The 27373-nt window shown below is 30.9% G+C and overlaps 6 protein-coding genes across 6 annotated transcripts; 1 reads left to right on the top strand and 5 right to left on the bottom strand.

Annotated features, from left to right (window-relative positions):
• Positions 1–4366: 4366 nt before the first annotated feature.
• On the bottom strand, positions 4367–5587 carry OCT59_020230 (uncharacterized protein; the record flags this gene model as incomplete). Its single annotated transcript, XM_066149050.1, has 5 exons — positions 4367–4378; positions 4443–4693; positions 4771–4840; positions 4910–5146; positions 5216–5587. 5 exons carry the CDS (start codon positions 5585–5587, stop codon positions 4367–4369), a joined length of 942 nt encoding a protein of 313 aa, XP_065990002.1.
• A 1375-nt stretch (positions 5588–6962) lies between these two features.
• Positions 6963–10566, bottom strand: OCT59_020231 (uncharacterized protein; the record flags this gene model as incomplete). The annotated part of the gene is made up of 7 exons (XM_066149053.1): positions 6963–7296; positions 7365–7440; positions 7506–7722; positions 7939–8685; positions 8771–9190; positions 9474–9670; positions 9741–10566. 7 exons carry the CDS (start codon positions 10564–10566, stop codon positions 6963–6965), a joined length of 2817 nt encoding a protein of 938 aa, XP_065990003.1.
• A 2491-nt stretch (positions 10567–13057) lies between these two features.
• Positions 13058–13494, bottom strand: OCT59_020232 (uncharacterized protein; the record flags this gene model as incomplete). Its single annotated transcript, XM_025328872.2, has 2 exons — positions 13058–13360; positions 13444–13494. The coding sequence occupies 2 exons, from the start codon at positions 13492–13494 to the stop codon at positions 13058–13060; spliced, it is 354 nt and encodes a 117-aa protein (XP_025164803.2).
• Positions 13495–15175: 1681 nt separating this feature from the next.
• Positions 15176–15863, top strand: OCT59_020233 (uncharacterized protein; the record flags this gene model as incomplete). The annotated part of the gene is made up of 3 exons (XM_066149054.1): positions 15176–15260; positions 15393–15490; positions 15567–15863. 3 exons carry the CDS (start codon positions 15176–15178, stop codon positions 15861–15863), a joined length of 480 nt encoding a protein of 159 aa, XP_065990004.1.
• An 8309-nt stretch (positions 15864–24172) lies between these two features.
• Positions 24173–24930, bottom strand: OCT59_020234 (uncharacterized protein; the record flags this gene model as incomplete). The annotated part of the gene is made up of 2 exons (XM_066149055.1): positions 24173–24625; positions 24733–24930. The coding sequence occupies 2 exons, from the start codon at positions 24928–24930 to the stop codon at positions 24173–24175; spliced, it is 651 nt and encodes a 216-aa protein (XP_065990005.1).
• Positions 24931–25027: 97 nt separating this feature from the next.
• OCT59_020235 (uncharacterized protein) lies at positions 25028–26368 on the bottom strand (the record flags this gene model as incomplete). Its single annotated transcript, XM_066149056.1, has 4 exons — positions 25028–25303; positions 25381–25583; positions 25671–25742; positions 25810–26368. 4 exons carry the CDS (start codon positions 26366–26368, stop codon positions 25028–25030), a joined length of 1110 nt encoding a protein of 369 aa, XP_065990006.1.
• Between the last annotated feature and the right edge of the window lie 1005 nt (positions 26369–27373).

A 27373-nucleotide genomic window follows, 5' to 3' on the forward strand; every position in this document is an offset into this window, starting at 1 on the left:
GTATGAAAGTAATATAGCCTGAACTAATTCGGCACTTCGTGCCTCATCCTCGGCAATCAAAATGGTCATGGACAGGATTGCAAGAATGGCACAACATCGGCACTTCGTGCCTGACCGGCAATCAAAAAGTGAGTAAATAGATTGCGGTACATAACGGCAAATAGATAGATTGCAAATTCGGCACTTCGCATGTGCCTCATCCCCGGCAATCAAAAGGATTATAGAAGGCGGGATTGCGCAGGTTACCAACTCGGCACTTCGTGCCTCATCCCTGGCAATCAAAAAGTGAGGGAATAGATTGTGAAATGTCTTCGGCAAATAGATGGATTGCAAATTCGGCACTTTGTGCCTCATCCGGCAATCAAATGGGCCGGCCATAATAATGCCTATCACACCAGGCCCTCGAAAGTTACTCAAAAGTTACTTGAAAGTGACGGGAAAGTGCCTGGAACTGGCGAGAAGCCGAACACGTGATTGGCACAGTAAATTTCGTTAATTTCGGCCAGCACTATTCCATATTTTTTTCCAAATATTTGGGATGCAATAACTCGGCATCCAGGCATCCGATTCATACGATCTTAGCATCATTGGAAAGCCCTTAACGCCCTCATTCAAATGACCACAAAACCGCATGAAACCAATCACAGGAAGCCAAGATATTCCGCCCCAAAGATCAGGTTAAAAATATAGCATAGTGCCGGCCAAAATCTGATTAGCAAATTAACTGCGCTACCTGACATGATATTTTTTTTACCATATTTCGGCATTCTGGCAGGCAACAAAAAAGATAAAGAAGGAAAGCACCCTCGACACTTTAACAGGCAACCAAAAAGACCCAGAAGCAGGTAAACAAATAAATAGCTCTTTATTAATAAAATAAGTACAGACCATTGAAAACAGGCAGATAGTTAGAAGGTAATAAAAAAGGAATAGAGCAATAAAATCAAGCGAATATCTATAAGACAATAAAAAGATTACAGAGTATTAAAATCAAATGGATAGTAATTTGATTATAAAACCCTCACAGAAAACTGAAATCATTAAAGTAGGTAACATTATACTCATAAGTAGGTAACATTATACTGCAAGTAGTTAACAGTCTAATAGACTGTTAACTACTAATTTTCTAACCAGCTATAGTAAAAATGATTCGATAAACTGGATCACGTGATCATTAACCAATAAAATTTAAGTAACGTGATGCGGTAAATCTTAATTTTGGCCAGAATTATAAAAATCTTAATTCCAGCCAAAGTTATATATTACTTATATATTCAATTAAAATATTTTATATTTATTTTCATGACCTCTATGACTAAAAACTAAGATAAAAAATTAAAATATAATGTGTATTAATTTTATTAGCATGAATTTTTCAAAAAAATTCAGTATAATAGATTTTTAATATATTCGCTATACCAGATATTCTGATAAACTGGATATTTTTAGTGAAACCGATAGATCTGGTTTATCGAATTTCACTGTGTATTACGGTTAAAATATTTTGAAAATTTACGAAACTGTAAACCTGTGTAATATTACGGTTAAAATATTTTGAAAATTTACGAAACTGTAAACCTGTGTAATATTACGGTTAAAATATTTCAAAAATTTACGAAACTGTAAACCTGCATAATATTACGGTTAAAATATTTCAAAAATTTACAAGATTGTAATATTACTATTCGATCGTTAAAGCTGCATATGCAGTAGCACGTATACAAGGGGCATGTAATACTATTGAATAATCAAAAATAATATAAACACCTTTTCTTTTATATAAACACCTTTTTTTTAAAGTTTGGAAAAGCAAATTTATTTTTATTTACGAATTTTTTATTATTTACAATTTTTATGTTAAAAATTAAAGTAAATTCTAATTTTTATTATAACTTAATAAAAAAATACACATTTGATACTTGTTTGCTACTATTTTATAAAATAGTACCCAGGCTGTACAGTATGGACGTCAGTATTAGTCACAGCCCAAAAAAAACGTGAGTCTCCAGCCGATATTTGGTACGGACTGGGCTTAGCTACTCACTTAATAAATAATAAAAAAATAAAAATAATTATCTTCTTTTACGATACGTAGGTAAGTTTCTCCTTACCTTACGATCGTTATGCATGACTAAAATTAATCAAATTTATCAAATTTAAAACATAAACGTAAATATTAATTATAAATTTTATTATAGTATAATTACCCAGTCTTTCCCAAAATCTCGTTCTAAATTCACGATAATATCTTTGATTAGTACGCGTTCACAGCCGCCGCCCAGGGTTACCATTACGATAAAGGACATAGTTCTAAATATCAAAATCAGTTTGAATATTTGATAAATACATTTAATTTATATGAATGTAATTTTATTTATTTACTTACATGGTAATCCCTGACGAGGTTTCTCCACTTTTAGCTGCACTGTTGCCCAGAAACCCTTATTCGAAATATTCTATTTATTTTGATTCAATTAAATGGATTGGTTAATTTGAATTTAAATTCTTTCTTAAAGAAATTATAGATATTAGTCATATGAACCTATTGGCAACAGAGTCCCAAAAATCATGGCGGCTTCTACCATTAATATTGTGGTAGGTGCGGTTTCTGTCTCGGTGTCACAGGTCGAAAAGTGAAAAATCAGGCACCAATTGGTGCCTGATTGGCATTTTCGCCAAATATCGTCACCAATCAGGCAGTTTGCTAACTTTTGATCCAGTGATCAGAAAAGGATGAAATATAGCTCATTGGAATCGCCTTAGCAAGACGAATCTAATGGTAATAAAATCGCATTTCTAGGATTAATACTTGATGAGAAATTAAGTAAAATATAAAAATAAAAATGTATCATTTATATTTTATTTAATTATTTATTAACTATTAATCCTAGAGATGCGATTTTACTACCATTAGATTCATCATGTTGAGACGATTCCAATCTATATTTCATTCTTTTCTGATCACTGGATCAAAAGTTAGCAAACTGCCTGATTGGTGACGGTATTTGGCGAAAATGCCAATTAGGCACCAATCGGTCACCAATCAGGTACCTGATTGGTGACCGATTGGTGCCTGATTGATGCCTGATTTTTCACTTTTCAACCTGTGCATATGTCAACAAGTTCGTCTATCATAGCCCAGTTCTAATAGGCGTTATAATGAGAATGATGTGAACATGTGTGGTGAGGCATTATTATATTAGATTTGATTTTTATAATTTGATTTTGGGATGAGTAAAAATTTGAAAGAAAGTCGTAAAATGTCACTTTAAATAAAATTTGAACAATACCTCTTTGGTTTGATTTTATTTCTCGTTTCAATTAAAATTTAATTTATTAGACTTTTCATCATTAAATATACTATTAATTAAATCTCATGCGGATATGGATTATCTAATTATAAATATGATTAAATCAAAAAATAAAAAAAATCTTAGTTTGATTTCAATTAAAAATAATTGAAAATCATGTACATATTTAATTGTTTTAAATATAAATATTAATATATCATATTTAAAAATAAAACAATTTATTATTAGCACATTCTATTGAATTTTAAATATTTTGCATACATTTCTTAAAAAAATTAATTTTTTTTTAATCAATTTAATTAAAATTAATTGAAAATTATGAATTATTTTAAATATAAATATCAATATATTATATTTAAAAATAAAACAATTTATTATTAGCACATTCTATTGAATTTTAAAAAAATCAATTTTTTTCTTTAAAAAAAAAATCATCAATGTATCATATTTAAAAATAAAACAATTATATTCTGATTAAATATTTTGCGTACATTTCTTAAAAAAATCATAAAAAAAATCTTGTACATCGTACATGCAATTACTAAATATCATCCTTTTGTGATAAATAAAAAATTACACAACACAAATTCAACACAAATTCAACATAAATTTATCAAATTTAACAAAATTTGGCCAAAATTAATAATTTTTTACCAGAATTATCAACACAAATTGAACACAAATTGAACACAAATTTCAGTCACGATTTATTTATGTCACACCCGCGTTGTTAATAATTAAATAAATAAATCTGCATTTTATTTATGATATGGAAAATGTAACCATAAATTCTTTTAAGGATATAATTATATTAAAATAAATCAAAACTCCTATATCAAGTGACTAAAAAATATATTTATTTACAAAATTTTCATTTTGTTTATCAAATCGGGATACTATGTAAACGACATTATGTATAGACTCTATAGCTACAAAGTTATATAATTCTATCAATTTTAAGTGAGGACATCCATATAAATATGGGTTCCTTTTAGATTTAAAATCGTACCATTGAATTAATGCGAGATTTAGCGGTAGGTCTGTTAATACTTCTGCTAACAATAAGGCTTATAAATAATAAATATTTATTAATACTTTTATAATAAATTATTACATAAATTGGAAAAATACCTGTCTATAACAAAGTCCTTTGTCTGATATATAATCATTTGATTCTTCAGAATCCATTGAAATAGCTATGTCGCTAAACCATACTTTATTATGATACCTGTTTGTGATACGCATTATGGTACCATTTTCCAGTATTACTGATCCGTATATGTTTATTCGGGTTTTACCAATAATTGTAAAACCATTAAGTAAATCTAGATATGAATCCAGATAACCTATAAATCTAGCAAAACTGGTCTGCATTTTATTGTCTACAGAATTTTTTTTTCATTAAAAAATGTATTTGCATCTTGTAAAGAGAATTCAAAGAGTCTTGCAGAAAATTTACAAGTGCGAGGTGTTTTTGCCGGATTCACTGAATGTTGAGACATTCTAATAGATATTACTTGATGTTTTATCTATTAATTTAATTTCCATCTTAAGTTATATAATAAATATATACAATAAATAAATTTCCAAATACTTACAGTTCGTAAAAGCTGAGGTTTGACATCTTTTTTATTGCTAATTCGGTAAGGTATTTTAACGAAATATTTATGAAGATTTTCGTAAGTTTCTGTGGTATAGTCATTTATTGCACCATAAGATCGTATTGAGTCAATAATGTGATAAACCCATGAATGCAATTTAGGCAACTTCAAATTGGAAGGAGAAACAAATTTAAAAGCCTTGACAAACATCCGGGCCCATCTATGTATTGCATCCTAAAATTTAAATGTTAATTTAATTTATTTAATTTAAATTTTCAATTTTACTAAAATTTTAATACATACATTAAATTTCTCCAAGTCACTTTCACTAAATTCTTCATATCTACTTAAAATATACATTTCATTCCAATATTTGTACAATTTCGCAAGATCATCATTATTTACAAAATTATCTACTTCGTTATTATTTTCATCATATAAATTATCAATAACAAATATCATAACTTTTATCAAACTTCGATATTCATTAGCAGTTAATCTTGCAATTGACTGCAGTCCATTGGAAAAAATTTTAATGGTGGGAAAACGTGGAATTGCTGCTAGACGGCGATCTACTTCTTCAACTAATTTATTACCATTAACATGTTGCAATTTTAAAATATTGCATGTGAAGATAATTTGATAACGAAATAAACTCAAATCTAAATGATACATTCTGTCAGGAACAGTAGTCAAGTAGATATTTATATTCTTTGATAATATAAATATTTATAATTAATATATATATATGTTATTATAATTATTTCTACTTTTGCATACTTATGGCAAATCCCAAAAAAAATTATATACAGATTCTATGCAAACAGATTTTTGTGTATCATTTTCAAAATATTTACATATTTCATCATGAGTTCTTAGTATTACATCATTAACTGATAAGTCTATATTTGCAAAATTGTCCCTTTTAATTAAACAGGAGTAATATGAAAGGCTTGAATTGGAGGATTTATAAACTAAATAAAAACTTGCGGCTTCTGGCTAATCTGCAATAGAGCTCTGAATGGGTCAGGTAGGATCGGGTAATTGACTTAACCCAACCTGAGGGGGAGTCACAAATTTGATGATCTGACCCGAATATCACGGATCAGTTCAGGTACTTGACCCGACCCATTGACCTGATATTTTAGATCAAAAAAAAAATGTTTCGGCATTTTTATATATCAAATTATAAGAAAAAACTCTAAACGTTTTTTTTTTACAATTATTTTGTGAAAAAAAACGTTTCAGCATTTTTTTTACATATTAGATTATGCCAAAATGTTTTTTATATCGGGTTGGGTTAGGTACCCGACCCAACCTGTTGATGTTTAAAAAAAAAAACATTTTTTTGATTCATTTAATGAAAAACGTCGGGTTGGCTTTTTTTCATTAAAAAAACGTCTTTTTTGATTTATTTAATGAAATAACATCGGGTTATATAAAAAAACGTTTTTTTTATTCATTTAATGAAATAATGTCAGGTTCGGCATTTTTTCATTTAAGAAATGTTTTTTTTATTCATTTAATGAAATAACATCAGATTCGGCGTTTTTCATTAAAAAAAACGTTTTTTTTATTTATTTAATGAAATAACGTCGGGTTCAGCATTTTTTCATTAAAAAACATTTTTTTTTATTCATTTAAGTGACAGTTCGGTACCCAATAGGTGAAATTTAATAATAACGGTTTACACAAATCATTGCCAAAAATGGCTAAAACCCGATTTTTGTTAGATCGACATCTTCTCACGTGATATTTAATGAAAATTTTGAATATAGCAATAAATAGTGTCAATCCTAGCCAAGTCACTTGCAAAGTTTAAAATCGCTAAAGTTCATCGTCATCGACTTTACTATGGAGGAACATGACATTCCGACCGCAAATTTCCAGCTGATTCAAATATTGAGTGAAATATTTTTGAATAATTTTAACCACAACCGAATTGTATTTGGTTTTTATTTGGTTTTAAAGCCTTTATTTAGTTTATTTATTAGTTTTTGCGTATAATTTCTTGTATTTCGTTCTAATATACAATTTACATTTCTGCTTATTATAAAGAATTCTCATCACGAATATCTTTTATCATGTTTTCTGTAGCTTGTTCTTTGAAGGTTCGTGCATAAGTTGAAATCCAATTTTGTATTGTTGTTATCTTAGGGACATCTTCAGCTTCTAATTCTCCGGATTCAACAAATTTCATCAATTCATTATACATATCCTTTGCTAACATCTTATCTTTTTGGTTGAGATTTCTATTCAAGAAAAAACTTTTTAACAACTCCTTTACTTTCTTTTTCATCCTTTTTCCTTTCCCTTTTCCTCCAAATTTTTGATTGCTTTTTAGCGCCCATCCCATAGGAAATTGAAATTTTACGTCAATAGAACTAATTCAATACAAAACATGTAAGAAATTAATTTGAATTATATTTGTTTTAAGCTTCACATTATTTACCTTGCATCTTCTAATTCATCATTTTCATTATTATTATCCATAAATTCTGGTACAATAGGATCAACCGTATCTGTATCTATAGAATGCATTAGCCAAAGGCTCTTAACGAACCTAAAAAAAATATTTTTTACAATTGATCACCTGGCAGAGTTGGAATTGGAATTGTCCAAGCTGATTCAGGTTCAGTTTGTTCAGAAATTTTTGGATGGGGACGAACAATTGGTTTGGTGCAAAGTTTGGCAATTGTAGAAGGAGGGAAATTGTTCCATGGTCGAAAATGTGGGAGTGATCGTGCACATATGTAACCTATCATTTCACCAGAAACTGGCCATTTCCAATAAAACAAGTTTGAAATGCCCTTTATCGTTTTGACATTTGATCCCAATTGATCTCAATCTGGTTCTAAATTTGCCAATGATGTACCAGATAAATGTTTAGCCGCCTCCACTATATCTTTTCCTTCACGAACATCATATCTAATTCAAACATATCTTCTAATTGAATGGGCAATCTAAAGGTAAATATGATTTTAATGTGTAATTTATTACATAGCAATAAGCAATAGAATACTTACTGCAGCATGATGGGAATCAATAGTTGTTTTAGCTTCGCCTGGTTCAAGAAACTGCCAATCACGAACTTCAATTTGGTACCATTCATTCCAATGTGCAATTATAGCCATAAGTTCTAATGAATGATAATGTGCTCCATTGTCTGACATTATTCTGATCCATTTTGGTTTATGTTTTATTGTTTCAAAAACAGCTTCAAATGAAGAGGCGGTAAACCAAGCATCTTGCTTAGTATCAGTTGACCAGTGATCATAAGCTCTTATCTCTAATTCCTCACAATTTTCTTTTTTTCTAAACATTAAGATCGTATGAAGGGTCCATCCTCTTTTACCAAAAAACTCTGCCTTTGTTTCTCGAGCAAATCTTGGCAAAATTCTCATCTTGTAATTAGCAACAAATAATGCACCATCCTCATCAAGACTTGCCAAAGTAGCTTTAAATTGAGAATTCAAATATATCTTTCGTGTTGAATGGGCCAAATAATACTGTAAGTGTTCTTTAGTTTCTTCTAAAGTAGCTATTTGATCTTCTTTTATATGTAGATGCATGAATTCAAAAAATTCAAAAAATTGGTCACATTCTGAGCATCGTGAGTTATGATTTTCAAGACAATTTCCAAAAGCATATGGCAAACAATGAGAAATACAAGAATCATGTTTTGTTGTACCATCAGCATTAACCACTAATTCTCTTTCATAACCACGACGCAGATGACGTTTCAAGGCATCAATTTTTTGTAATACACTATTCTAATGATGTGATAAATAGGTAAATTACAATTATTATGTATTTTATTACAATAATATATTTATCAAAGAATATTTTTTTACTTACTAGTTGATCCTTTTGTAAAAATGTATTGCGTGCAATAGCTATTAAGGATTCAAATGGAATATAGCCATAATCATTACAGGTAAGACAAAGTCCACCTATATCATCTCGATATTTAATATTACTGCAGTTTGCTAATCGACCCATAAATGATGTTTTTTTCATTCCATTAGGAAAAGTTTCTTCAAATTTTTTCCACAATTTAATTTTTTGATCACGCATATATAATATTGGTAATCCATTTTTATTAACCCAATAAGAACTTTGTGTAACTATACTTCGATCTTGAAAAAACATTAAAAATTGTTTTTCTTTAACTTCTGACATACATTTAACAGTTCTTTTTGTTTTTACTAAGGTTGGTACTTCTGGACCATATAGTCTTGCGTGTTTTTGTGTAGAATTGACTATATCATTTTCTACCTGATGAAAATAAAGAATTGAAAATCAATGATGAAGAATTGGGATTGATGACAAAGAAAAATTAGTGATTGGTGATGATGAAGAAATTGGAGATTGGTGACAAAGAAAATTTGGAGATTGGTGACATGACAAAGAAGAATTGGTGACGAAGAAGAAATTGGAGATTGGTGATGAAGAAGAATTGAAGGTTGGTGACGAAGAAGAAATTGAAGATTTGTGACGAAAAAGAATTGAAGGTTGGTGACGAAGAAGAAATTGGAAATTGATGGTAAAAAGGTTTTACCTTAAGCTTTTCTTTGAGTTTTTTATATATAAAATTTTCAGCAATAATTGAAAGAATTCTTATTTTTCCATCAATTCCTCTTTTATTTGCCTTTAAAGCTTCTTGCAGACTTTTCCAAAGTATTTCACCTTCACTATCAGGCTGAAAAGAAGATTTCTTTTCTACCAACAATAACATTCCTGATTTATAAAGATTTGCTAAATTGTCTCTATCAGATAAAGGCGATCATATGTTGTTTTTTTGTAAATGGAGTAATATTAATACAACCAGAGGCACGAAACATTGCTCGCCATGCACCTAATTCTTTTTCTTGAAACTGATAATTAGCTGGATAGATTTGAAATAAAATATTAGGAAATTGAATTATTGTATTATTTTGTTCGTACCAATTCTTAAATAATTTTGACCAATCTGAAAATGGACTGGCAATTTTACGAGTTTTTATTTGTTGTCTAAATATAAGATTCAATTTATCAATATCATTCCAATCATTGCTCGTACATGTGATTGAATTATTTCTTAACTTGTCCAATTCTTGTTGAACATATGAATTGGTAATTCCAAATAAAGCTGCCCCGTCAAACTTGTTAAGAATATTAATAGACTTCCAAATTTCGTCAGGAGTAATTCCTTCGTTATGGTATTGATTAATATCGCCATCATAAACATCTAAATTACAATTATCTTCTATAGATTGTACAAAAAGTGATTGTTTGCCCTTATATTTTATTATAAGTGTAGAAAGAAATCCTGGACCAGCACCGTAACAACCTTTATGAGATGAAATACCAATTTGACTAACCACAATTAAAATTCGATCTATACGAATAAAAATTGGAATAAATAAAATATCAGACAATAATTTATTAATAATTATTTCATCATCAAATCCCATAACAACCATTCCCGAATAATCTGTCTTATTCTTTCTAAAAACTTGTTTATACGTGTTGTTAATAGTTGCAGAAGCTGATTGTTGAATTCCAGAATCTTTGCCATTACAAAGACAACGAAAACTTGGCTTGTGTGTTTGTTTATTATCAAGAATTGTTATTGCAAAGTTCTCATCATTTAAACAGCAATTAATAGACATAAATATTCGATAGGGTATTGCTTTAATGCAGATTTGATTAGACTTAACGCTAGTTTCGCTAGTTTGGTCAAATTTGTGTGGTTCCCACCAATATCGTGCATGAATACCATAATGTAAGTCTTGTATAATATCTCCCTTGGCTAGAAGAGTTATTGTATACTGTTTTTTTTACTCATTAGAAAAATTTTAATATAAAAAACGGAACATTCCAAAAAACGGTTTTTTTATTAATACAAAGCCCGTAAAATTAATTATAGATTGCCGATCATTTTATCCTAATGAGTGACGATTTATCCCTTAATAAAATAACATCAGTTTCAGCGTTTTTTCATTAAAAAACGTTTTTTTTGATTTATTTAATGAAATAACGTCGGGTTTGGCGTTTTTTCATTAAAAAAAGACATTTATTATTATTATTTTTATGAACAAACGTCGGATTCAAGTCAAAAAAAATGGGTTGGCATTAGAGCATTAGAGGTACGATCCGAGTTCTAAAAGACCATCCGGATTGAATTCGGATGCTCATTAGCACATCCGGATTCAATCCGGATCGTCAAACTAATCTTAATTCTGGCTGAAATTGTAATTTTGGGCGGAATTGAAGTTTCAATAACAAGAGTTAGCTCTGTCTAAACTTTTAGTACTGGCCCAAGCTAACTATAATGCTGGTCAGAATTAAAAATCGGATCAATCCGTCAAAAATAATCGGATATGAATATCCGATTTCAATTCGGATGAACGGATCAATCTGAATTGACCGGATTACGGATCGTAGTACTAGTTGGCATTTTTTATATATAAAAAATGCCAAAACGTCTTTTATTGACCCAAAATATATCAGGTCAACGGGTCAGGTCAGGTACTCAACTTGTGACTAACCTGACCTGAGGTCAGGTCATTAAATTTGCTACCCGACCTGAATTTTTTGGGTCAACCCGCTGGGTCACCCGGGTTGACCTGACCCGTTCAGAGCTCTAATCTGCAATAATAGTTAAAACTCTAGGATAAAACCAGGTATTTTCATTATTTATAAAAAGGTCTATACCATCTTTTAATAAAATAATTAGTTCTAGTAAATGATGTAAAGATTTATGAAAAATATCACGAACCAGATCTTTATTTGCAGCTTCTAAAATTGGTAAATATTCCAAAAGTTGCTTTGCATCCTGTTTATTACGATGCCATATTGGGATATTGCCTAATGTAATATATATTGGATGCAATTGACTTTTTCCTAATGTATCTGTGGTTGTTGCATCTGAATATAAAATAATTGATAATAATTTGGAACCAGTAGGTAAGGATTCTTGCATAGTTTTCCACCATTTTCCAGTGTTTTGCTCACCGTAAATACTTTCTCCATTATACTATCACAGGTCGAAAAGTGAAAAATCAGGCATCAATCACACAGGTCGAAATTAGTTAAATAGGGTATCAATAGGTTATCAATAGGTTATTAATCGGCTATCAATAGGCTATCCTATTGGTAGCCTATTGAACTTGCGCCATAATCCGTCACCAATCGGGCAGGCTCATTGATAACCTATTGATAACCTATTAATACCTTATTGATAACCAATTTGATAAAAATACCAATAGGATACTAATAGGTTATCAATAAGTTATTAATTGGCTAACAATCAGCCTGCCCGATTGGTGACGGATTATGGCGCAAGTTCAATAGGCTACCAATAAGGTAGCCTATTGATAGCTGATTGATAACCTATTGATAACCTATTGATAACCTATTGATACCCTATTTAACTAATTTCGACCTGTGTCAGTCACCAATCGGTCACCAATCAGGTACCTGATTGGTGACTGATTGGTGCCTAATTGGCATTTTCGCCAAATACCGTTACCAATCAGGCAGTTTGCTAACTTTTGATCCAGTGATCAGAAAAGAATGAAATATAGCTCATTGGAATTGTCTCAGCAAGACAAATCTAATGGTAGTAAAATCGCACCTCTAGAATTAATAGTTAATAAATAATTAAATAAAATATAAATGATACATTTTTATTTTTATATTTTACTTAATTTCTCATCAAGTATTAATCCTAGAAATGCGATTTTACTACCATTAGATTCGTCTTGTTGAGACGATTCCAATGAGCTATATTTCATTCTTTTCTGATTATTGGATCAAAAGTTAGCAAACTGCCTGATTGGTGACGGTATTTAGCGAAAATGCCAATCAGGCACCAATTGGTGCCTGATTTTTCACTTTTCGACCTGTGTATAAAATAATATAAATAAATTAAAATAAATATTATTTAAATTATTGGATTAAATAATATTTGGCATTTACCTCAAAGTTTTCGTAAGATAGCGCAAAATTTTGTGTTATGTCAGGAATAGCTAAAATATTTTTGATGCATTGTATTACATTTTGATAATAAAGAAAATAATCTTTATCCTTATGTTTTGTTATGAGGACTTTACTAAATTCTAAATTAGAAAATTTCATGTTATTCATAAATGTTCGTCTTTATTCAATATTTTTTGGTAATGGTGATTCTGTAAAATTTGAATGTTTATTAAAAAATCGTATTATTTCATTACCACCTTTATTGTTTATTTTGTATTTCGTTACTAATAACATTAGATCTTTATAAGCATCATTAGGAAATTCTGTGCAAGTTTTGGAATTAGGATTTTCAGATTCTTCAAAAATTTCAGGCTCTTCGGAAGAATCTAATATATTTTCAAAGTTATCTTCAAGGTTTATCACTGATATTGCACTTCCAATACTATCAAAGGACATGTTTTGTGCATCATTATCATCATCCACCTAAAATTATAAGCTAAATGAGTTAGTATATCTGAGCTTTTTCTTAAAAGCTCCAAAAAGAATAATCTGGAATACATAATTACCTCAACTTTATCATTTTCATATTCACTACTTTGATTACTTCTTGTATCCATTTCACTGTTATATTTTTCACTATCGTTATTTTCATCATCTTCTACTTCTACATTTTTTAAGCATTTCTAGGCGTGTTGAGTATATGCAAAGCATTGACTGAATATTCGCATACAAAGGGCATTTGAAACTCATGTTGCTAATTAATGCGTCAAATTTGATGAAAGCATCGATTCACTATTCAATTTATATGAGATTTCGTATGCTAACAAAATTTTGAGTAGATACGACTACGCATTAACGAATGGCTGTAAGAATCCGGGTGGCTAATATGGCTTATTCAATTGGCTAATCATCCACAAATTTACGCATTAACGGGCTATAAGAATCTGGGTGGCTAATACAGCTTATTCAATCGGCTAATCATCTGAATTTCATCACTAATTTGGACAGATAACCAGCACAAATTTATGCGATAATCAGTTATAAGCGCTATCAATCTGATCAGCCAATTGGCTTTAGCAGTTTACTGGCTGCAACTTTTTTTTGCTATGCATAAAAGCCCCAATATGTGTAACATGTTATTTTTTTTATAAATGGGTGTTGATTAATACTTCGATTGTACTATATGCTTTTACGAGAGTTTTTTTAAAATTCTCTCATGAAAGTGTTACAATTTTTTTTTCGTAATATCACAATGCAAAATTTTTGCATTAGTTCATTCATTTTTCGTAATATTTCGCATTAGTTCATCCATTTTTCGCAATATTTTGCAAGTTTTTTTTCTTTTTTAGTATAGAATGATGGAAATGACGTTATGACAGCTTGCCTCTTTTTTCTAAACCTCTGGTTTATGTATTCCCCCTTTTTCGTATTTTTAGTTCCTCATTTTCAAATTTCTGGTCCATGTTTTTCCCCTTTTTCTCATATATTCTCCTTTCGTATTTCTAGTTCCTCTTCAAATTTCTAGTAATATCTCTTTCTCCTTTTTGAGTTTAGTTTATATCTCCTTCCTCACATATTATCCCGATAGCTACAAAATGTGGCAAAAAATAAAATATTGATGATAATGAAAGAATCTCAAGACGTAATACTGAAAAGAGTAGTGAAGCTGAGAAATGAATAAGATTATCAGACGATAACGTCGAAAGTATATATGACATGATATGTATTATATTCTTTATAAGAAATTATATAATATATAGTTAAATTATATTTTATTGTTAAAGTTAATAAAAAAACAATAGAAAAACTATTAAGAACCAATTTGCAAATAATTTTTAAGCTTGAAGTTCTTATCACCGGATAAAAAAATCTTGAAATTTGTCTCTCGGGCATAGAAAAAAAGCTCAACGATAATAACAAAAATAATAATAATACAATAGATCTGGAGTATGTAAAGGTAATAAAGATGAATATTATTTAATGTAAACCTGAAATGCTAACTTTGTTTGATTAGGAGTTCGTTAAGAAGGTGTCAAAAATTTTATTTGAAAATTTTGTTTATCCTTCACAAGACGAATACAAACTCGCTACTGAAAAATATTTAAAAGACGAAAATCTGGAATTTATATGCCAGTTCAAAAAAAATCAATGGATTATTTTTTTGAAAAAAAATTGCCCCGACTGTAAGTTAAAGCAATTATGAATTTTATTAAATTTCATACTAACATTTTTTTTTAATAGTTAGTACAACAACATAAAAGCATACGAGGGACATTCACATCTAGAGTTAAAGACGTTATGTATTCTGTTTTTGAAGAGACTGGGCATAAATTACCATCTATTAACACTCAGGCTAGTCCATCAAAGATTCAGGAATGGAAGAGTAAGGCGGAAGTGAAAAGATGTTACAACAACCTATTTAAAAAGGTTAAAGATAGGCAACCTACGACATATATGTCGCTGATAATTGATAAGTTGTAAAAAGAAAATAAAAATCCCTCAAAAATACAAATAGCGTATGTGATTAGCATATGTGAAACGTACTTAAATCCTAATAATCAAAACATTCAAATGAGCGAAAGTATAATGAAGTCAAAGATAATCAACAACTTAGTAAGTTTTTAATTTACAATTTGCAAAATGTGAATTATTTGAATTACAGTTTATTTATTTATTTATTGATTTTTAGCAAAAATTGGAAAATAGGGATAAATTTATACATTCAGACGACGATTCTCATGATGGTAATGATGTAGATGATGGTAGTGATGGAGCAGCTGATGATAGAGCAGGTGCGGCTGGCGATGGTGCGACTAACGATGGTAGGTTTAACGATGGTGCAGCTAACGATAGTGCAGCCAACGATAGTGTGGCCAACGATGGCATAGCTAACGATGATATACTTTCTATTGACTCTTATAACACGGAGGAGAAAGGTCAGTATGTAAATAGTTTATTAGAGAATTATGGGTTGCATAGGAAATAAATATTATTTTTTATATATATCACATATAATAGCATTTTTTTACTATAATAATATAGTTTTAATAAATAAAATGGTTATTAATTCTTAACAACACAGGTATGACATAAATAAATCGTGGCTGAAATTTGTGTTCAATTTGTGTTCAATTTGTGTTGATAATTCTGGTAAAAATTTGTTAATTTTGGCCAAATTTCATTAAATTTGTTAAATTTATGTTGAATTTATGTTAATTTATCACGAGAGGATGATATTTAGTAATTGTGCATATACAATTTCTATACGATATACACAGTGAAATTCGATAAACCGGATATTCGATAAACCGGATTTGGGCCTAAACCGGACTTTTTTGCTGGAACCAAATCATGTATATTAAAATAGGCTCGATATACCGGAGTTTACTAGTAAAAGCTTGATATTTGCTATAACGGATCAATTTTCTAATCAGCTATAGTAAAAATGAATCGATAAACCGGATCACGTGACTGGGAACTAATAAAATTTAAGTAACGTGATGCGGTAAATCTTAAATTTGGCCAGAATTATAAAAATCTTAATTCCGGCTAAAGTTAAGTATTACTTATATATTCAATTAAAATATTTTATATTCATTTTCATGACCTCTATAACTTAAAACTAGATGAAAAAATCAAATTATAGTGTATATTAGTTTTATTAGCATTAAAATTTTTTAAAAATTCAATATAATAGATTTTCAATATATCGAAATTTTTTCGCTAAACCGGATATTCCGATAAACCGGATATTTTTAGTGGAACTGATAGATCCGGTTTATCGAAATTCACTGTGTACATGATTTTTTAAAATACGGATTTCCATAATTTTATGATATCGTATTTTCTGGCTAATCAAAATTAGGCTGATCTTTGCATATAATTTAATTATTTAATCATGCACACATTTTTTGTCTTATTTATTTTTGTCTCTTATTTCTTTATTCTTTTATTCTTTTGTTCAATATTTTTAATTTTTTTGTCTTTTCTTTCTATTATTTCTTTAATTATATACAATATATTTACATATATTTCATAATTTATTGCTTTGCAAATATAGAAATATTTGTTTATTAATACTAATTATTTTCATTTTTTTTTACCTCTTTGTTACTTTGTATCATAATACTAACAATAATATCCATGTTTTCTTTATTCCTTTTTACTTGTACTTTAATGCTAACGATACTAACAATACTAACAACATATTTATTTTTTCCTTTCTCTTTATTTCTTTATTCTCTTGTTCAATTACTTTACAGGTATAGAAATATTTATTTATTAATACTAATTATTTTAATATTAACGCGTTTTTTTTACCTCTTTGTTACTTTATGTCGTAATACTAACAATACTATCTACGTTTCCTTTATTCCTTAGTAAGACAATCTTGGGGGTTCTGGGACAGCGGTTATCACATAGGTCTAACCATAATTTAGTGTACCCCCAGACCACCTAGCCTTGTTTTCTGATATGATAACACTATACCTGTTTTTCTATCCCCAGACCACCTAACCTTGATTCCTGATATGTTATTACTTGATAGCTAAAAAGAACCCCCCAAGTAAGGTTGCTTGCCGAAACCTAGGGGTTTAGGCAAGATGGCGTTTCGCCGAAAAGCGAAATTCTGCCGAAACTATATTAAAGTTATATTAAAAAACTGGCGAAACTTTGGAGAAAGGCGAAACTGCCGAAACTTATTATAAATGCCGAAACTGCCGAAACTCTGCCGAAACTATAATAAATCTATAGTAAAATTTTGACGAAACTAATCGTAGGATTTTGAAGAGGTTTAGACAAGCAACCTTACCCCCAAGCGTTGTAGATAAGATTAACATCATTTATTCCTAGGCATTATTACCACGCATGAATCCATTCCAGGGTATCATAATTTTATGCTATATCAGATTGCCTTTATAAGTGCCAAAGGTATAAAGGACACGAAGTGTCTGTAATACCGATGGCACAATTCAGCAATCCATTGTGGCATACTATTTTTATGATACTCTAAAAGGGATTCATTCGATGATTTAAGCCATTCATGCTCTAACCAAAAATGTATAGCAGAAAGGCAACTAGATATATTGTAAAGCTTTCCCTGCTATACGAAAAAATCTGGGACAGTGAAGTCTAACCAAAAATCTGACCCAGGTCTAACCAAAAATGTATAGCAGGAAGGCAACTAGATATGTTTTAAAGCTTTTCCTCCTATACGAAAAAATCTGGGACAGTGAAGTCTAACCAAAAATCCAACCCAGGTCTAACCAAAAAATGTATAGCAGGAAGGTAACTAGACATATTGTAAAGCTTTTTCTGCAATACGAAAAAATCTGGGACAACAGAGGACCCCGGAAAATACTTATATAGGTAAGGTCCCAAAAATATTTTTTATTAGTAGCTCTAAGCATAGGTTTTTACTATGATCACTAAGCATTGTTGATATCTAACCTTAAAAATTATATAAAAATAAGCAAATCAATCTTCTAACCTAATTAAATTTTTATTATAACACATATAATTTATAAAATATATTTATTAATTTAATATATTTTATTAAATCCAATTTTAAATATGATCAATACATTGTGAAGCTAAACTAAACATAATATACAAGTAGATTAACAATATTCAATTAATAAAGTTAATAAACAGTAAAAGAAAAATTCGAAATTAATACTATTACAAAAAATGTAAATTTCTCCATAAGTATTATACTTACACCCATAAAAATTAATATGTAAGTAGTTTCGACCTTGCTGAACAATTTTCAATTAATTTAGAAAGTCGATTTCATTTGGCCAAAGTGGTGTAATTACGCTCTGAAGTTGTAAACGGAGAAATGAAAAATTCGGAAGTTAGTACCGTTATGAAAAATGCACTTTTCTCCATAAGTATTATACCCACACTCATGAAAATTAATATATAAGTAGTTTCGACCTTGCTGAACAACTTTCAATTAATTTAGAAAGTCGATTTCATTTGACTGAAGTGGTGTAATTACGCTCTGAAGTTGTAGACGAAAAAGTGAAAAATTTAAAAGTTATTACCGTTATAAAAATATGCTTTTCTATATAAATATCATACTTAGCCTTATGAGAATTAAAATACAAGTAGATTTAACTTGCTGAACAACCTTAAGCATAAAAGACAATTTGATATAACCAAAGTGGTGAGTAGTGAAATTATATATTAAAGTAAAACATATTTACAGTAATTTTATTTAACAAAATAAATAGTATCTTTTTAATTTTTATTAAACTCAGTGTATTATTTTTAATATAAAATTACTATATTATACATGTTGAAAGATAATTAATAAAACATTGAAAAAAAAAACTGAAATTTCATCAAAAAAAAATTTTGTTTATGTATTTATATAAAATTGTGAAATGTAGTACAAAATCAACACTCACCGTTAGTGAAAATAAAATAAAAATTAATTATAAATTCAATATATAATATTTTAAAAAGTTCTATAAATATGAAAAATAAGCAACTAAAAACTCTTAGTATTTTAAAATAATACCAAAAATATGCAATTTAATTATCTTACATAGTATAAAATTTTCTCAAAATTAAGCATTATAAAATTCTTACATCATAAAATTTTTCTATGTTGGCTAAGCACCTTGGTACCTTACATATATAAGTATTTTCCGGGGTCCTGACAACAGGTCTAACCAAAAGTCTAACCAAAAATCCGACCGAGGTCTAACCAAAAAATATACAGCAGGTAGTCAACTAGACATATTGTAAAGCTCCCCCTGCAATACGAAAAATCTGGGACAACAGGTCTAACCAAAAGTCTAACCAAAATTTAACCCTAATCATAAATTGCTCTGATTCTTTGTCGAAGCCTATTTTCATACCGATTTTGATAGTAATAAGATGGGAAACATTTTAGAATTTATTAATTGAAGAAAAAAATTTTTAGGTTATTAGTACACAACCAGTATGGCAACAAGCAATCAAACTTGTGATAGATGTGGAAAGACTTTTGCAACTTCACAAAAGCTTCGTGGGCATCAAAATAGAAAGTTTCTATGCAAGCCTACAGCTAACCCTCAGGATCCCACACCTGAAATTGTACAATTGCAACCACAACCGGAGCAATTCCAGGATCCCACACCTGAAATTGTACAATTGCAACCACGACCGGAGCAACTCCAGGATCCCACACCTGAAGTTATCCCAGCTCATACAGAGAAAACTCCTAACTTAACAATTGATGAACTAGTAAAATGGTTAGCAGAACCTGGTGATTACAATCAATATACTCCACGAAAAAGAAGAGTTCCACAAACAGATAATGAATGGTTTGCTTATATGCAAGGAGATTATAGAGGAAGATGGTGTGATATTCAATTTGTAAAAAGAGGTCATGATCCTGCACGTCCACATAAATCTCTAAAACATAAGACAGTATGGCAAGCTGATCTTAAACCAAATGTTAGAGATATACCATATTTTCCAAGTATAATAGCTGATACCCACCAGAAAATAACAGAAATTCTTGAGAGGGAACTTGAAGAAAAGGGGCAAATCAAATCAGCTATCACTATATTGGCTACATATACAGATAATAGTGGAACATATAAGCAAGTTTATCATAGAGGAGTCATGCGTGTACTTCTTTTAAAGAATGATATAGATGATCATTTAACAAAATCAGCAGTAGATATCACGGATAAAATTGTCAAATTTATGAAAGGAGGGTCTGGTTGGAAAATTGTTAGTATAGATATATTAACTATTGAGACGTATACTTACCGCCGAGCAGAAGGAGGCTCATACATTCTTACACCTAAGGCACTTGCAAATAAGAAGTGCACTATCAATCCGATAACAAAGATCTCATAGATCCGGACACAGGCTTGCCTTCTGAAAAATGTTTGCAAGGAGCTTTAGGTGCTTACTTTGCATATAAAGATGGTCATACACAAAAACTTGAGCGAATCTTTCGGGCAGAAAAATTTAAGCCATACTTGGAACAAGTCAATCTCAATGCAATTCCCATGCCCACTCCTGTTTGTCCACGCATATTTAGCAAGATTGAGGACCTCAATCCTGAGATCTCCATTAATGTATGGGAATGGGAGGAGAAAACTGGTATTCCAAAACCTGTTATTGCAAGTAAGAATTACAACCGTCAATATATCATACACCTCATGGCCCTTACAGATATTACAAAATCGAATGAAGGGAAGTATGGTCAGAAGAATCACTTCCTTTGGATCAAGAATCCTGATGCTTTAATATACAAAGATACATCCCACAAGGGAAAGAAGTATCTTTGCAATCGGTGCTTCCAAAGCTTTCCATCATCTAAATCTTTAACTAATCATCAGGAATGGTGTTTTGGATTAGGTGAGGCACCACAAAGAGTTGAGTTACCAGTTAAAGGTAAGAATGATTTTGAGGAGTTTAAGAATTTTAACCGAACAATGTATGCTTCATGTGTAATTATTGCAGACTTTGAGGCTGATAACAGAAAGTGTAATGAAAACTATGGTGGAAATATACATAAGATTATGGAGCAAAAGGCTAACAGCTTCTGCTATATGGTCCACTGGATTGAAACTGATGAAACATGGGGGCCATTCTTATACCGAGGTCCAAATGCAACAGAAGAGTTTGTCCACAGACTTGATAAAGAATTAAAAAGGATTAATGATGTATTAGAAGTAAAAGTAGAACGTATTGTAACAGAGGAAGCTAAAAAGGAATTCACTGAAGCAGTTAGTTGTTGGATATGTAATGGGAATTTCAATCAGGACGTGCAAGACAAAAAAGTTTGGGATCACTGCCACATCACAGGTAAGTTTCGTGGGGCTGCTCATAATGCATGCAATCTTAAGCTTCAAATCGAAGCATGGAAGACTCCAATTCCTGTAGTCTTCCACAATTTCCGTGGCTATGACTCCCATTTAGTTTGTGAATCTGTTGGGCGATCAATTGGAGCACATCAAATCAAAGTTATTGCAGAGACATTCGAACGTTACAAATCTATGAAGGTAGGGCAATTCAAGTACATTGATAGCATGCAGTTCATGGCCTCCAGTCTTGCAAACCTTGCAAAGAATTTAGGGACAGATAAACCCCTCACAAAGCGACACTTCAAAAACTTCTCATCTGAACATATTGACCTAATCACACGTAAGGGGGTTTATCCTTATGAATATATTGATTCATATGATCGTTTCAAGGAGACAGAACTCCCATCTATTCATGACTTTTATAGTACTCTTGGAGGAGAGATCACTCAGGATAATTACAAACATGCACAAAAAGTTTGGAAGGAATTTGGCTGCAAGAACTTGGGCGAGTATCATGACCTTTACCTTAAGACTGATGTTCTTCTCCTAGCAGATGTCTGGACAAAATTTAGACAGACAGCAATGCATCATTATGGACTTGACCCAAGTCATTATGTCTCTGCTCCTGCACTTTCTTGGGATGGCATGCTTAAGATGACTGGAGTTAAAATAGAGCTATTCACTGATATGACCATGCATGATTTTACTGAAAAGGCTAAACGTGGAGGAATAGCTATGGCAGGACACCGTTTCTTAAAAGCCAATAACCCTAAGATGGGTGACTCCTTTAATCCCTCTAAACCTACTACCTGGATTTCCTATATAGATGCAAACAAACTGTATGGATGGGCTATGAGCCAGTACTTGCCTATTGGTAACTACAGATGGGAAGCATCTCCAGAATATTTCAAACAGAATCTAGATAAGCAGAAGCAGATACTTAATGTAATTTTTAATACAAAACCAGATGCTGCCCGTGGTTACTTCCTAAATATCAAAGCGCACTTCCCCCTTAAAACTCATGATTATCTACAAGATTTACCTCCTGCAGTCAATAGTATAGCTGTAAAAAAGGATAGGTTAAGCCCATATATAACCAAACTTGTTGATAACTTAGATGGAGGGCGATTTCCTGAAACAGAGAAGTTAGTTCCACATCTTAGTAAACATGAAGATTATGTTATACATTACCAAGAGCTCCAGTATTACATTAAGTTAGGCATGGTTGTAGATGAGATTACACAAGTCCTATCATTTGATCAAGATAACTGGTTAGCTCCTTATATTGCAAAAAATACAAATTTACGTCAACAATCCAAGAATTCATTTGAGAAAGACTTCTTTAAACTCATGAATAACTCAGTCTATGGCAAGACTATGGAGAATGTACGTAAGTATCAGGATGTCAAGCTTATGAGAATGATCAATGAAAATGATGAAAAGAAATTCCTTAAGAAAGTTCGCAAGCCCTCCTTCAAGTATGCTCGTCAACTTGGCAACACACACACGTCAAATAAGTAAAAATCAGTCAAATATCGGACTGCCGATTTTTGGCTGTATTTGCGTGATTCGTAGCTTTATTCAGCCGATTTTATGGCGCGAATTGCTAAAAATAGAAATTCCTCTTTTTAATGACAAAAAATAGGAATGCCGCATTTTAAACCATCATGCCGATTCAAACAATAATCGGACTGCCGACTTGTAAATAAATTTACAAAATATCATCACAATCAGACTGCCGGCATGAAAATAAACATGCTGATTCATAACATATAGAAGTGCCAATTTTTAAATCAGAACCTGCCGATTCTTCAATAATCTCCAAAATCGGACTGCCTATTGTACCGATTCGTATAATAATTTTTCAAAAAATAAGTGCCGATTTATAAATTGGCACAACAGACTTATACTACCATGCAGATTCATGCAGTAATCATCCAAAATCGGACTGCGATAATCATGCCATTCTCACAAATAGAAATGCCGATATATAGATCAGTAAGAACAATACTTAAAATAACATATGCCTGTTTTTATTTTGATCACAAATAGTTTTGAAAAGGAATGCCGATTCATAGATCGGTAAGAGCAATACTTAAAATAACATATGCCTGTTTTTATTTCGATCACAAATAGTTTTGAATAGAAATGCCGATTCATAGATCAGTAAGAGCAATACTTAAAATAATCTATGCCTGTTTTTATTTCGATCACAAATAGTTTTGAATAGAAATGCCGATTCATAGATCAGTAAGAGCAATACTTAAAATAATCTATGCCTGTTTTTATTTCGAGTAAGCCAGAATCTTTCTATTTTTGATTTTTTCGTAATTCATCATTACCCGTTTTTTTCTATTATTGACCGATTTTATTTTATATGAACACATTGTAATATACGTTTTTTTATTTTGCAGTTTATGATATATTTATTATTATATTCTTGCTATATTTATTATTACTATGTGCTATAATCATCTTACTATTTTCTTTCACTTTTTAAAAGAGAACGTTTTTTAGTAGTTGATCTCCTAATAATTTCTTTTGGAACCACTAGTCGAAATGGATCATCCTTTTCATCGCTGTCATCGATAAAAATATAATCATTATTATCGGTTTTCTTATCATCATCATTCTTATCGTTATTATCATCGTTAACGTTATTGTCGTTTTTATCGTTACTAGCATTGTTTTTATCTTTGTCGTTATTGTCATCATTGTTATCGTCATTGTTATCGTCGTCACTATTATCCTCTTCATCACCATCTTCGTCGGATTCTTGTGCAACCCAGCTTGACGAAATCCACCAACTGGGAATGTTCTCCTTTGGTTTGCTTTTTTTGTCAAAATTTTCATCTGAGCGGTAACGTGGACGACTTAAACCAGATCCGATGCTAATACCAATTTCTTCCGATCGATGTAGAATTTTTTGAATCTAATAAAAATTTATAATTTATTAAGCATAAATGTTATATTCATTAATAACATCACGACTTCGCATACTCCCGACGACCGCCACTTCTTGTCGTAAATCTTTATTACTGAATTATTGTTAATTAATCGACCTGATCTTGTATTTTTACTGCGTTCTTTGTTTGCTAATTCCTCGTCTTCTGTGGACCATTCGTCCGAGTGTATGTCTGAAGTATTAGTCGCCTTTATACAATCTTTGATAAATTCTTCCCATTTTAAGTTACGAGGTTGGCATTCAGTCAAAAGTTTGTCTCGTGTCGATATCATGTGCTGCAATCCTCTTCTGCGCCAGTGACATCTTCTATTGAAGAGTAAATTAAAAAATTAATTAATTGTATATGTTTTTATTATTAAATAATGAATTTTATACCTGATCCCTTCTGGATATCATGTGTTGTCTTTTGGTATGTTCCGGCATTTTACCCTCTTTTTGCAGTTTCCAAATCTCTCGGCGAGATTTATGCAATTGTTTTATGATTCTTACTATCTCTATATCATATGCTACAATAGAAGGATTCATGGCCAATTTTACTGCTGGCAAAAGTTTTCTTTCTATTGTTTTTTTTTGTTCACTGTACGTCTTTGATAGGTCGAATTGAAGCGACTGATTAAGATTATTGAGAATATGGACTACTTCATCCTATTTAATAAAACAGTCATTAAATGATCAAATATTTAATTTAATAAAGATAAATTTTAATAAAAATGTATATTTACGTGAAGTGTCTTCTTATAATTACTTGACATGAGTGGCAGCTCACGTTTCTGTTCTCTAATAAGAATAGGCGATAAGCTTCTATTGGGACGATTAACTAAAGGTTCTTCATGACTAGCATTTTTTTCGGTTAGGTTATTTAAGCGTTGTGTGAGATTTAAGATTACATTTCTTAATTCTTGAATTTCTTGGTTTTCAACGCCACCTATTATAAGTCAGTATTTAATATAATTCATTTTGAAAATTTTTTTTTTACATGTAAGTCAGAATAGGAGCGTGAGGGAAATAATACCGCTATTTAGAGCCGGAGTAATTGAAGAGGAAGGTTGATTTTGCAATATCGAAGATTGATTTGTAAGTGTTCCTATAATAATTATGTTAAATCGGTATATGTTTTGAAATGTAATTAAGACTAATTTAAATAATATTACTTTTTGTTAATGATCTCCCTCTATTTTGTGGTGATGAATCTTTGGATGAGAGAGTGGTAAATTGATCATTAGAATCAGATACTTCATAATAGGATCGATGATGGTTAGAACTGTGGGATCTAGATTGTGATTTATGTGATCGATGATGTCGACGTGAACGGATAGGGGAACTAGAATGGGATGGAGAGATATGTTGTTGTCGTAATCGGTGACTACGAGATTGGGAATGACTATGACTACGACTACGAGATTGGGAACGACTACGACTACGAGATTGGGAATGACTACGACTACGAGGTTGGGAACGATAATGGGAACGACGTGAATGAGAACGACGATGTGAACGACGTGAGTGAGAACGACGTGAGTGGGATCGTTGATGAGAACGACGTGAGTGAGAACGACGATGGGAACGACGTGAATGGGATCGTTGATGAGAACGACGTGAGTGAGAACGACGATGGGAACAACGTGAATGGGATCGTTGATGAGAACGATGTGAGTGAGAACGGGAATCTGATTCTTTTTGTTGAGATCTAGTATTGAGGTTCCTATGCATCCCGAGAAATTTGTAAAAATTTAAATCTTTTCATTATGGTATTTATTATTAAAGATCGGACAAGAGATAAAAAGGCACTTTATATACATATTTTGAATCATCCTATCATTTAACGCGTAATTGCCTAATCAAAATAAACATAAAATAAATTATTAACTTCGTTATCACATATCAATAAATTTATACTACATCGCTATCCATCAATTAAATATATTAATAATCAATTAATATCATTAAACTTAATTAAATTAATTACTTACGGAAGTTTGTTTTTCCGGTAGGAAATCTGTGACGCGACGAAATAGCGATACGTGACGAAAAAGCAATAGGAAATATTTTTGAAACCGTGATGTGAACGCAAAAAGCGATAGAAAATATTTTCGAAACTGTGATGTGAACGAAAAGAGAGAGGAAATATTTTCGAACTGTGATGTGAACGAAAAGAGAGAGGAAATATTTCGAACTGTGATGTGAACGAAAAAAAGCGATATAAATATCGTCGAAGAAAGCGTGGTAAACATACACAAATATATCATGATCGGCACCTCCGATTTTGTAGGATTTATGCATCTGGCGCGTGACACTTATGCGTCATCCAGTCACGTGTAGTAACAAACTGCGCCCAAGGCAGAAAATTAGTACTTATTGGGCAATAAAAGAATAACTTTTTATACTTTTATACGTGATTTTGATATTTTGATTAAAAATAACTCAATCAATTAATTTTTAATAAAAAATAATATAAAATCTTTCAACTAGATAACATACAAAATCGCCAAAATTTTTTTTTTCATTCTTTATGAAACTTGATTAAAAAAACAGCGCATAAATTTAACCACTAATAACATCGTTGATGTAATAAAGTTCTGAGTTCCATTCTGCCTGCGTACATGAATAACATCTACAGGGAGATGTTCTCCATGTCGATAGGGAGGATGATCCCCATACTAGACTGACTTTTTGTTTAAATTATAGTTCATATGTATTACTACTAAAATGATAGAT

The sequence above is a fragment of the Rhizophagus irregularis genome, chromosome 3 (genome assembly GCF_026210795.1).
Source record: "Rhizophagus irregularis chromosome 3, complete sequence".
Lineage (NCBI taxonomy): Eukaryota > Fungi > Glomeromycota > Glomeromycetes > Glomerales > Glomeraceae > Rhizophagus > Rhizophagus irregularis.